This window comes from Monodon monoceros, unplaced genomic scaffold (genome assembly GCF_005190385.1).
Source record: "Monodon monoceros isolate NGI ecotype Baffin Bay Population unplaced genomic scaffold, NGI_Narwhal_1 Super_Scaffold_2, whole genome shotgun sequence".
Taxonomy (NCBI): Eukaryota; Metazoa; Chordata; class Mammalia; order Artiodactyla; family Monodontidae; genus Monodon; species Monodon monoceros.
This window is the reverse complement of record NW_021703776.1, coordinates 24,557,143-24,570,787: the sequence shown is the minus strand read 5'-3', so window position 1 is coordinate 24,570,787 and position 13,645 is coordinate 24,557,143. Positions and strand designations below refer to the sequence as shown.

Below are 13,645 nucleotides of genomic sequence, written 5' to 3'. Positions count from 1 at the left end.
GAAGGGAAGCAGCATGACCCCCAAATTGTACATGTGTCACTTCTGCTCACATGCTGTTGACTAAAATTTTATCACATGACCCCACCTTGGCAAAAGAGACTGAGAAGTACAGTTTCTTGTGGGCAGCCAACTAAACCTTTAGGGTTACTTTTACCAGAAGGAAAAACAAAAGTGTATTCTGAAGCCCTGTCACGGTCTGTTCCTCTGGGAGTGTAAGTATCTGTGCACACTTTCCCATACATAGAATATACTCACTTCCTTTCCACAGGAGATGTTCCAAAGTCCCAACAAGTTGGTACCTTCAGCTCAAAATTCAGGATCTCCAGGTCACATGCAATGCTCTCCATCATGTGGATATGACTTTTCCTAATTTGGCTACCTAACAACGCAGCAGAATACCCGTTACTTTCTCTGCCCTATTCCCATCACTGACCAGATATCTAATAGGCAATGGTGCTGTCTTCTGGATGACAATAAAAACTTCCATATGGAAAAAGTGAGTGGGAAAAAGAGAGCAATCACTGGTCCATGATATGTATCATAATCCTCCAGGCAAGGAAATATAAAGACCTCCTACTCCTGCATAAAGTTTCTTGGTTAGCCCATCTGACTGTTCCCGGTAGTGTTCTGTGGTTGCAACTCTCTTGTCTGTAACCCTTTCAAGCACATGTGAAGGGGCATGCTTGGGGTTAAACAGCTTTCATACCTTGCTTCTTCTGGTGCAGGTTTAGAGCTCAAAAACTGCTTTAGGGTTCACAACAGTTGCAAGATTTCTGCAGACTAGGTTTGTGCTTTCTTTGGTAACACAAATATCAATGACAACACGTGGTTGGCTTCCAATTTTTTTCTTCTAGCGAGTTTCTTATGCAAGCAACCCCAGCCCTAGGATTTAGTCTAGAAGTCATTCTTAAGCTCAACGTGCTATACATTTACTGGGTTCTGTATTTAGCCCTTTCTTATCTCTCTCATCTTAAAGGTGGCTTACTTGACAACATTGCTGAGAACAGAACATTTGATGTTATCATAGTAGTGGACATTACTCATTTTTACGTTGTCTATCTGTACCTGTGGCAGAGGCTGCTGGCTGTCTACGAAAGTTCTGTCCTCCCGTTCCAGCCTAATGTTTTGCTTTTGGGCATGACTGCCTAGCCAGGACCACTCTTGCATCTGTGTAGGACCATGTGACTAGTTCTTACCAGCAGAATATGAGTGAAAGTAAAATATGTGTCACTTCAAATCTGAGGTTGTTAGGACTTGGTTGTTCCTTCTCCTTGGAACTTCCTGCCTCCCTCTGTCAGCTGCATGTCACTGTCCTAGGTGACCTTGGAAACCAAGCATTGAAGAATGCAAAAGCTGCACCAGCTACAGGCCTCTGAATACCTGTTTGGAGCAGAATCTATGCCTTGTGACTAGTAGTATCTAACTTAATCTGCTCGATGAGACAGAAATAATCCTTACTGTGCAGAAACAGAAGATTTGAGATTGCTCAAGTCACTTTGTGTTACCATAGCTAATACAGAATTCTCTTTCTATGTTTAGGGTATTTCCCAGGTTAAAAGTTTTATTGGGGAGCAGAGCCTATCTGCTGCCTCAAAATCTGAAGAGGACAGCTATTTGCTTTCCAGGAGGCACTGAAACCTTGACATGTGTACATAACCCTCACTCTGTTATGTACCTGACCCTTGATGGGGGAGCCATGATGCAAATAAATTAGGGACTGTGTAGAATCCATACTGAGATGGTAGTAGTTGCTCAGCAACACTCAGATTCCAGGAAATTTTGTGAGCTGTGCAGTACACATTTATTGAATTAATTTTTCCTTAAAAGAACAGTCCAAATTCATTATCTTGGCTAGCAATTCCAGAACCATGACTAATACTTCATAGGAGATGATTGAGACAAGCCTAAAAAAAATGATTCACATAACATAAATTAGATCCAGGCAGTAGAAACAGGGTTGGTTTTTATAGGCATTTTTGAGTATGTGAAATTTACTTTTTTTGTCTTTCCATGAGACTAAAAATTGAAGTCTTTTAGAATTAGAAAATGCATTTTAAGTTAATTGGAAATGCAATTAGATGTCATTTGAAATAGTGTTTCTACCAAGGGAATCAGCCCTCAATTCATCATTTTGTACTTTATTGTCTCCTAGCAGAAATTTAAAAAATTGATACTCTATTCTTTTTAGACCGTATTAACTAGAAAATGCCTCTACAATCTGCATACTTTCTCAAGAATATTTCAGTATCCTAAGTTAACGTACAGGTAAACACCTTTTTTAACTCAGTGGTTTGATACTGACATAGCACACCCTAAATGTCATGTGAAGTAGAAATGTCATCAGATAGATTTAGTCAGATACACCCACAGTTCATTTTTTGTCAGGAAAAAAAAGCATAAATGATCATTATCACCATTAATGATGGCATTCAGAAATGAGATGCCCACATTGTAGGCTGTCATTTCCACTCCTTTCTCCTGTCATTCCAAAATCTTACTGGAAAGCAAAAGGGACATCTAAAATGAGTGACATTTCACTTTTTACAGGGACTGTAGAAGCTCCGATTTCCTTTCATGGAACCTTTATTGTACCTCATTATGAAACTGATTATTTCAGGGAATTGCAGTGTATGGTTGTTATCTGTTTTTACTATTTGACCTTCCATATTTCTGAGCCTATATATATAATGTACCATGTAAGTACCACAGTGGGATTTTATAACAAACTAATTAGTAATATCACAGAAGAAACTACATTATTTAATTTTAAAATAATGTAAATAATTTAATGTAACCGAGGGATATTTCCTAATAGTAAGTGTCTCAGCAGACTTCTAAGGGAACATTATTAATATTTTTAAATAGAAACCATCTAAGATTATAAAACATGTTAAAATGTAATGGTCTGGCTCCTACTATAAATTATAGCCCTTTTTTCTGTCTTTAAAGAAATAAATTTTATAGAACATAGTAATATATATCACAGTTCATTTCAATTAGCAGTTATACTGAAAACAGATCCTAGGGGCTCTAGGCGTGTGGGCTTCACTAGTTATGGCTCGTGGGCTCAGTAGTTGTGGCTCACGGGCTTAGTTGCTCCATGGCATGTGGAATCTTACCGGACCAGGGATCGAACCCGTGTCCCCTGCATTGGCAGGTGGATTCTTAACCACTACGCCACCAGGGAAGTCCTAAAAGTTAATTTTTTAATAAAGAATTATTAACTACAGCAGGGATTAAGGAGGGATTGGCTAGAAGTATAGAGAACTCTAAATAATATTGGACTAGCAGGTGAAATATTATATAATTTAATATGATAACTACCACCCATAGGGCAGAAATAAAATAGCCCAAGGAAGAGACTTTGGTCCCCCAGTGCCCCTGGATTGGGATGCAGATCTTTTTACAGAGGACATGGTCGTGATCCGCCAAATGTCACAGAAGGTACTACAGTGTCACACTGGTAGGACTTGCTGGAAGTTCACCCTTTAAAAGGTTCCTGGTGTCTCATCAGAGGCTCTCCACTACAAAAATACCCAGGGGTACTGCTGGAAAACCAGAGAGCTCTCCAGAAGCCTTGGTCTGGAGAAGCTACCCACGAGCTCTGGAGAATACTCAAGCACTGCAGGAGCCAAACACCAGGAAAGCTACATTTGCTGCCAGAGCGTTTGAGCAAACAAACCAGACCAGGAATCAAAAACCACTTTCTCATTCAGCATCTTTCTTTCTTCATCTGCAGACAAAGCTTAAGATTGTGCTTGTGGGTAAAAGAAAAATATTTGAAGGACCCAGAGATATTTTCATAGAACAAGATAAATGGGTGAATTCGGAGCTGAGGCAATAAATGTACAATCAGCATAACAGTATACTAAAAGAAGAATAAAAGTTATTTAAATATGTAGTTATTACAAAGACCCTATCTTGAGGAGTTAGATAATAGTTGAAAGTGAACTGATATGTCTGCCTGCATGCTTGTAGCTTAATTCTAGTGCTACCAAAAAAAAAGTCATTTTATCTCATTGGCTCTAAGTTTCTGCAAATGCAAATGGAAAGAATTAAAGTAAATTTACCATTTCAGTTGCATTGACTATATCAGTAAATGGTTGTTGGGGGAGTGCTATATTTAAACTTAACTGTTTCTTATAAATGTGATTAGTCATTTAAAATGAATAAATTGTTTTATAATATAGCTGCTAATAAGAAAGAAAATTCACAGTCAAGGAGAGGCTCAGTAGTATATGTTTTTGACATATCCTAAATGGCCAAATTATCTTAGTTGGCTAATAAACATGATTCTCAGAAAAGTTCTTTGTAATTTTCATCATTTCTCAATAAATAAAACGGCAAAATAGATTGAAGGGCATAAGTCATATGAATTATCATTAGGAATTTTCCAAAGAGTCATATGTTTAAACGTGTTCAAGGAGAGGAGGACTTCAGCATAAAATTATCATCCAATTCATCAGCATTTATTGTTCTCCATTGGGTCTAAGGGGTGTGTGTGTGTGTGTGTGTGTGAAGCTTTGTAAAGTATTTTACAAAAGTATTTTAGATTTAATTAGAATAGTGTAAATTAATTGCATTTAAAAAGCAATACAGTTAGATGTACTATTTTTCTGTTTACTGCAAAATGATAAAGGCTCTGAAACTAACAGAAGATTCTTTTGTTTTTAAGTTTATTATTAGTTTTTAAAATTTATTTTGGTTGTGCCAGGTCTTAGTTGCGGCAAGCAGGCTCCTTAGTTGTGGCTCGTGGGCTACCGTAGTTGTGGCACATGTGCTCCTTAGTTGCAGCTGCTGGGCTCCTTAGTCGCGGCTTGTGGGCTGTGCTCCTTAGTTGTGGCACGTGTGCCCCTTAGTTGCGGCCGGTGGGCTTCTTAGTTGCAGCACGTGTGCTTCTTAGTTGTGGCTAGTGGGCTCCTTAGTTGTGGCATGCAAACTCTTAATTGGGGCATGCATGTAGGATCTAGTTCCCTGACCAGGGATCGAACCCACATCCCCTGCATTGGAAGGCAGATTCTTAACCACTGTGCCACCAGGGAAGTCTCGTAACAGAAGGTTCTTGAATCTGTACTTGAATTACTTCAGATCATTCAAATAAATATCAGGAAAAGTTTTTGTGCAGTTATGTTAATTATAATGTAACTTTTAAATGATAATTTCAAATGGGCTGGCCATTATCAAATATGGGAATAATAAGGTTAAAAAATTATGCTATTATGTGATAACAATCCAAGAAAAACAATCTTTTTGTAGACCAAGATAATATAGCATTGAATGAAAATATAAGGATCAAATAATTGTAAGTACAGTTTTCATTAGTGGCAAATAAATTTTCTTTTAAGGTAAATTTTTCTGTTAGTAGAGAAGAAAGAAAATGTATAACCTCTGGACACCTGGTAAAACATATTCATTGTCACCCAGAAAATCCCAATTGTGAACAAGTTATTTCTGAAATAATATGAAAAAGAAATTGACTTATACAACTTTCTTTTGTATTGCTGTGTTGTTTTAAATTTTAAAAAAGAAAAAGGTTAAGGGCATAAAAATGGTATCTCCCATTTTAACATTACTGTGGATAAGCAGAATGTGTCCTTGGTGCTTTGTGACTTTTAAAATTATTACTTTCCTAGATAAAATCTAATATTGGGTCAGCCAAAAGGTCTGTTCAGTTTTTTTCTGTAAGATGGCTCTAGTAGCACTTAGTTGTCTTTAACTTCATTTGAAGCAATTTTGTTAGACAGTATGTGACAGCTGTCATATCAGTGTGCATTTAAAAAAGACTTATCAAAATTGGTGAACTTTTGTGTAGCCATTTTAATACTGATGATGGAAGAAAAAAACATTTTTGGCATATTATGCTTCATTATTTCAAGAAAGGTAAAAACGCAACAGAAATGCAAAAAAAATTGTGCAGTGTATGGAGAAGGTGCTGTGACTGATCGAACGTGTCAAAAGTGGTTTGCGAAGTTTCGTGCTGGAGATTTCTTGCTGGAGGATGCTCCAAGGTCGGGTAGACCAGTTGTTGATAGCGATAAAATCGAGACATTAATTGAGAACTATCAACATTATACCACGTGGGAGATAGCCGACATACTCAAAATATCCAAATAAGCATTGAAAATCATTTGCACCAGCTTGGTTATGTTCATCACTTTGATGTCTGGGTTTCACGTAAGTTAAGCGAAGAAACCTTCTTGACCATATTTCCGTATGCGATTCTCTACTTAAACGTAATGAAAACAAATTGTGACGGGCAATGAAAAGTGGATACTGTACAATAATGTGGAATGGGAACAGATCATGGGATAAGTGAAATGAACCACCACCAACCACACCAAAGGCCAGTCTTCATCAAAAGAAGGTGATGTTGTGTATATGGTAGGACTGGAAAGGAGTCCTCTATTATGAGCTCCTTCCAGAAAACCAAACGATTAATTCCAACAAGTACCGCTCCCAATTAGACCAACTGAAAGCAGCACTCGACAAAAAGCGTCCAGAATTAGTCAACAGAAAACACATAATCTTCCATCAGGATAATGCAAGACCACATGTTTCTCTGATGACCAGGCAAAAACTGTTACAGCTTGGCTGGGAAGTTCTGATTCATCCACCGTATTCACCAGACATCATGCCTTCGGATTTCCATTTATTTCGGTCTTTAAAAAATTCTCTTAATGGAAAAAGTTTCGATTCCCTGGAAGACTGTAAGAGGCACCTGGAAGAGTTCTTTGCTCAAAAAGATAAAAAATTTTGGGGAAATGAAATTATGAAGTTGCCTGAAAAATAGCAGAAAGTAGTAGAACAAAAAGGTGAATACGTTTTTCAACAAAGTTCTTGGTGAAAATGAAAAATCTGTCTTTTATTTTTACTTAAAAACCGAAGGCACTTTTTGGCCAACCCAATAGTTTGATTTAATTCTCTATTTGAAGTTTAAATTCTCTCTCTCGCTCTCTCACTCTCAATCACTTTCTCTCTCTCTCTCTTTTTTTAAGCTTCTCCATGGGTTGATAACAGTAGAACTCCAAACAAGATTGACCTTTATGACGTACGCAGGAGACCATGGTAAGAATTTTGGGGTAGCCATGAAAAGATGAAAAAGACAAAATAAAGTTTCTTTTTTTTTGTTTGTTAAAAAGTTGCAAGGGATCTTTCCATTATTAGGATGAATATTGTCTGATTATTTAAAAACCTCTTTTTTTCCCTTTTATACATTTGAATTTTTTATACATTTATACTTTAAAACAGTTAAAGCTAAATGAAGATGATGAGTTCAATGGGCAGTGATAATGAAGTTGTTGAAATGATTCATCACATGCATTTCAAGTGGACTACTTTAAGTTTTATAGTCAATGTCATTTCTAAATCTCTTTTAGCTGGTGGGGATTTCTATTGAAAGTCTCCCAGTTTGCTTGGAGTAGGGCTCTAATAATCAACATCTAGATAGAGTAGAATATAGTTTGCCTCTGGTGGTGAACTAATGAGAACTAGCCCCAAGGTAAGAGCTGCCCCTAGGTATAGTCATATAGCTTACGTTTCATTTTTCCAAAAAAAAAGTTTATTTGTTCCTTACTACTAAATAAACTCATTTTCCTAACATATGAATCAAAAAATACCAAATACATCATAATTACACTCACTGGGAAACAATTATTAAACTCGTGCATTTTAATTCATTTTTTGAATGTGTTTAATCATGTGGTTCTATATTTTTTAATGAGTTCACATGTTATACAATATAGTGCTTTGTAACCTACTCTTTCATATCAATATCTTTTCATAAGAGACACAGTAACATCATTTTAAAAGAATGACCAGATGGTAACTTATTTTAAAAATCCCCTATTATTGGACATTTAGGTTATTTCTGACTTTTTTGCTAGGGTTCAGACAAATTCTAAGAGACATAATAGTTGATTCAAAGAAACGTATTTAAGGCTTTTAAAATGCCCTATTAAACGTCCCAGTAGCAATTTACATAAACACCAACCATGTATAATAGTACCAGGTATTATTAATCCACATATTATTCTTGATAATATTTCTCTAAGTTAGTGGCTTTGGAGCCATGGGTTGTTGAGTGGAGGCAAAGCCTATGACATCACATGATTTGGGTTCAGGAACCAGTTGTTTCGGCGGAAACTTAGAAACTAGGTCCCAACTAGAAGAGACAGACGATATCCTGTCCTCCGTCTTCCTCATGGAGAGGCATGTCAGGACCATTTGTCAAGATGCTAGACATGAACTAGATTTGCCTTCCACTGGAATATCCACTGGAATATCCCAGCAACCCTGCCGTTTTACCTTCTAATAGGAAAACAAACTTGAGTGCAAGCTGTAAACTCTGTTTCATGAACATATAGTGCTGAATAGTTACTAATTGTGCTGAATGTTGCCTAACAACTTATTGGCAAGTTATCTGGCAGGCTTCTGAGAAGTTAGATTTAGAATCTTGGACAATAAGTAGAACACTGAGTTCAGATGCAGCTCTTCTTGTTGGGGAAGGCAGGTCCCCACTTCCCATCAGCCTGTGGCCAGGCAGCATGAGTTTTCGGGATCATTCACCTGTAGTTAAGTTTATCTCTACAGTGGCTGAACTATTCTCCTTGAGTCTCTTTTCACGTGCAGAGATTCTGAATCTGTAGGGCTGGGGTTGAGTGTGGAAATCAGCATTTTGAACTGGCTCTCCAGGTGATTTTTAAGATACTATAAAGTCTGAGAAGCACTACTTGAAACTCTTGGAAGTAACATTATATATTGTTTTTAATTACTTTATTGTCCCTTTGTCAGTCTTTATTGTTCCTTTGTCAGATTAGACCACTCATGTATTTTTGCCGGGTTTTTTTGTGTGTGTTTAAATATATGATACGATCTTATTATTTGTTTTTATTATTATTATTCTTTATGTATTTATTTAGTTAGTTTTGGCTGCATTGGGTCTTCGTTGCTGCTCACTTGCTTTCTCTAGTTGTGGTGAGCGGGGGCTACTCTTCGTCGCAGTGCGCGGGACTCTCATTGTGGTGGCTTCTCTTATTGCAGAGCACGGGCTCTAGGTGTGAGGGCTTCAGTAGCTGTGGCAAGTGGGCTCAGCAGTTGTGGCTCGTGGGCTCTAGAGCCCAGGCTCAGTAGTTGTGGTGCACGGGCTTAGTTGCTCCGTGGCATGTGGGATCTTCCCGGACCAGGGTTCAAACCCATGTCCCCTGCATCGGCAGACAGATTCTTAACCACTGCGCCAGCAGGGAAGCCCTATTATTATTCTTTAGAGTGAGTTTTAGAACCTGTGGTCAGCAAAATGGAATTTAGGATAACTTTTTTTTTTTATGGAAATGTTCTTTCAGATGTTAATTTCTTTTGCTCCTAGTATTAAAGCACATCTCTTATTCCTTTGTTATAAATATCTGTAAAACATACCTTATGTATTATGCCTCTGACATTTCTTTTATGTTAAATGTAGCTTTTCTAAAGTTGATGTTACAGAATTGTGAATAAAAGAGCATCGTTTACCTAGATAGAATGGAAGTAGGGCCTTGCTTGGAAAATATCTCAGAGATTAGTAAATAGCAGTTCAACAAATATCAATGCTTGATATTTTACAAGAGAAAAACTTATTCGTATGATATTTGTTACAGGTACATCCAAGGAGCCGCATCTCCTAAAGACATGCTTATTCTGGTTGACGTGTGAGTAGTTAAATATTACGTAATTTTCATATACTGAGAATATAGGGAGGAGTTTTAGATAACAGTAGTAGGTTGGGACTAGAAAATAGGTTGAGAAAAAGACAAGGAATAATTGTGATGGCTTTTATATCCAGACAAAGAAATCAAATTAAGGCAGTAACAAAACAAACAAAAATTCTCTTATTGAAAATGAGAGGAATCTATGTCAAAATTGAAAATTATGGCTTGGTTCTAAATCTGAGCTTTTTGAAAAATTATTGATTTGCTTCCAGTTTTTTGCTTTATATTTTAAACAATATTAAAGTACATGGTTGCTAAATCTAAGCTGTTTCTCCTTCCATAAAAAGTAGAATAATTAGTTGGCACTTAGTTATTAATGATTCAGATATCTTTTAGGGATTGGCCACAAAATATCAGTAGATAAATATTACATATATTGAATGTCAATACTAGGCCTTTCTCAAGGGCAATGCTGAAATACAAGAAAGAATTTCATGAGTTTTTATATTGGTCATTTTATTTTTTTGTCACATTGCTTCAAGTTAGGGTATGTGTGTGTGCACACACGCATGTGTGTGTAATCTTCCAATAAGATAGAAGGTGAAACGGTAGAACATAGTGAAGAATATATCCTGCTTTGGAGATTTAGTTTTTAAGAGCAGTATCAAGGAACTAAAAACGTGAGGTATAAAATGCTTATATTATTTTCCCTGAGAGAATAAAAGTATATCCTCATCTGTTCTTTGCCACTGGAAGAAACAGAATCCAATGTTTTATAGGCAACTAAATTCATTTCACAGGATAGTGTCAGCGTTTGAAAATTTCTCCATTATAATGTGAATTGAATAAGTTTAAAATCTTATAACCTTGCCTGAGAAAGAGAAGATAACTGAATTTGACAAATGTAACAAATATTAAATCTCATTTCATTTGTTACAATGCATTTAAACTTCATCTTGTTTTAATTAAGTTATAGAGTTTGTACATATGCTAATCCTTGATATTCTTCTGAAATATAAATCTGAATGGTAATGCAATATGTTATAATCCTATTGGATATATGCTAATTTCCTGAAATAATTTCTTTTATTAAAATCTTTGGAACCCATGTCGGATACCAAGTGGGATAAAAATGTAGATGAAGTTGTAATGCCATTTTTAAAAATTATTTCAACAGAAATGTGTTGAGGGTATCCTATATACAATGTGATGATACAAAGATGATTAAGACATGGTCCCTGATCTCAAAGATGATTCAGATGTATTAGTGAAATTAAACCATATTCACATCAGTAAATTAAAACAATTGTAGGAAGTGAGAGATATAAAGTATGACACAGCACTGAAGGAATACATAGGTGAGAGCACATTTCATTTTAAAGTGTCAGGAAAGACTTCATTAAGGAGATAAAATTGGAATTGAATCCTTATAGCTAAGATTTAACAAGGCAGGCATGGGAAGGGAGAGGAAAGAGACTGGAATTTCAGGTGGAAGGATGACAGAAGCAAAGTGGCATAGATGAGACATCTGATAACAGCTAGAAAAGTAAAACTGGGAAGAAGTTGGGAACTAGAGACATAAAAGTGGACGTTAATTGCCTAGAGATGAGCCCTGCAAATAGATGTGGTCATACAGGATCATAAAATATGTAGAGACAAGAAAAATGAAGACTAAACCCCAAAGAATATCTACTTTAGGACATAAAACAAAGCATTGCGTTTACAAATCTATTATGAAATTATTATGCTGCTTCATAATTATTGGTTTAATCAAGTCAAACAATGAGCTCCCTAGGGCAATGACTGTATCTATTAACCTCTGTAGCCCTCACTACTAACTTGGCTAACAGAGCTGGTATTCAGTGTATATTTCCTCAATAAGTGAATATGCCACGAGTATCCACAGTTTCTTAAAATTGTCACTTGACGTGTAATTTTCATCATTGTAGTTAGAAAAATATACATTCTGATGCTTGTTGGAAAGAAAGACAAGATTTTTTGTAATTTATTTCTACTTGCTATCAAAAATAGGACTTTTTCTACTACTGGTTTTTTGAAGACAAAATTATTTGAATATTATTATCTAGAGTCAGTGCATAAGTTGCGTTTCCTTAGGGTGTATGATGTTAATTAACTACATGGTCATTACCATGTGTGGACTCATTTTTTTATAGGAGTGGGAGTGTTAGTGGATTGACACTTAAACTGATCCGAACATCTGTCTCTGAAATGTTGGAAACCCTCTCAGATGATGATTTTGTGAACGTAGCTTCAGTAAGTATATGATGACTGCATTTTTGCTGAGTAAAATCTACAATTTTTATCTCCCTCTGGTTTTAAATACTTTATAGTGTTTTGTCATAGATAGGCTGAGATATTTCTGGTCCTATTACAAGACTGTCTTACTGAGCTATCCTCTCTTGTTACTCATTCTCCCATACTTCCACACAAAGGTCCTTTCTGAATGTTTGAGGATTTACCCATGAATGGAGTGATTGAAGCAATGAACATGAAGGAAAAACATTATATATATTCTCTTTGACTCAGAGGTGCTTAAACAGTTGACGTGAACCCCCGTACTCATTGATATCATTGTAACTCCCAATAAGTAGTGACTCGGCAGTGTAATTGTATGGCAATTTTCTGTTCATTGTAATGCTCCTTTTTCATACTGGACACATATCCATAATGTATTATGTTTTTAAAGTTTTTTTTTATTATTAACATGAGAACCAATAGATATTTGAATGTGCTTTCTTAAAATTCTTTTTTCCAGGAACCATTTTAGACTTTCCTCCTCATAGCTAGAGAGCTTTGAACTCTGAAGCAAATAAAACAGGACAAAATGAATGTTACTGCATCTCACTTTAATTCATAGAATTTTGGCAGAAAATTTCATGGCCATGTACTGGTTGATATAATTTCACATTTGAAGTGGTTATATTCATAGAGATGCATGTGAGGGAAGAAGTATTTGTGGTGAGGTCATTTTGTATTGAACATAGGAGAATGGATCTACCTCTAAAACCACATGGGAGGAAGTTAAAGCAGCTGGCCTACAGTCAATTTACTCCCTTCACTGGAAGGGTACCCCCTGGAAAAAAGTAGGCAGAGGAACTGAATATAGTCTTTTGTCAACCAGAGCCTCAAGCAACTAGATAAATCATATTTACTAAGAGGAAGAGGAATCACTCCAAAAATGCTTTTAGCAGGATATTCCCTAGCTAAGGGTAACTGTCATAAATAGAACCCAAGATCAATGAAGCAAGATTCCTTTAAAACTATCTAGTAGGTAATATAACTCTCTGGGTAACAAACTGGAGATATTTCATAGTTTAAATACTCACCCTGCAAAGCTCTTTTTGAGACCACTTTCATCTGGGACCAGAGAAATGTCTCCAATACAGTAATGTAGGACCTGGTCTATTAGTTTTCTGAGGCTGCTGTAACAGAATAACACAGACTGGGTAGCTTAAACTATAGAAATTTTTCTGTCACAGTTCTGGAGGCTGGAAGTCCAAGATCAAGGTGCCGGCAGGGTCAGTTTCTACTGAGGCCTCTTTCCTTGGCTTGCAGATGGCTGCCCTCTTGCTACCACTTCATATGGTCATCCCTCTGTGCAGACTAGTGTCTCTTCCTCTTCTTTTAAGGACACAGGTCATAGTGGATTATACCCTCACCCTAATGGCCTCATTTTTAACTTAATCACCTCTTTCAAGAACTTATCTATGATTACTGTTACATTTGGAGGTACCAGGGGTTGGGACTTCACCATAGGAATTTGAGGGGGACACAGTTCAGCTCATAACATCTGGGGAACTGCCCTCCATACCCAGATCTTTCTATGCTTTATCTGAACGTTTAGCAGTCCTTTAGCTTGTCTGCATCCTTGATATTATTAGTAAAATTTGATACTGCTTAAGAGCTCTGATTAATGTCAGTCTGATTTTATAATCTGACCCTGG

General features: G+C 36.5%; 1 protein-coding gene across 1 annotated transcript in view; it reads left to right on the top strand.

Moving 5' to 3' along the window:
* Positions 1-13,645, top strand: part of CACNA2D1 (calcium voltage-gated channel auxiliary subunit alpha2delta 1) — a 486,952-nt gene that overhangs the window by 379,226 nt on the left and 94,081 nt on the right. The window contains exons 8-10 of the mRNA XM_029233044.1: positions 6,996-7,065; positions 9,630-9,680; positions 11,855-11,954. Coding sequence (XP_029088877.1) covers positions 6,996-7,065; positions 9,630-9,680; positions 11,855-11,954 — 221 coding nt within the window. The remainder of the gene's footprint in view (positions 1-6,995; positions 7,066-9,629; positions 9,681-11,854; positions 11,955-13,645) is intronic.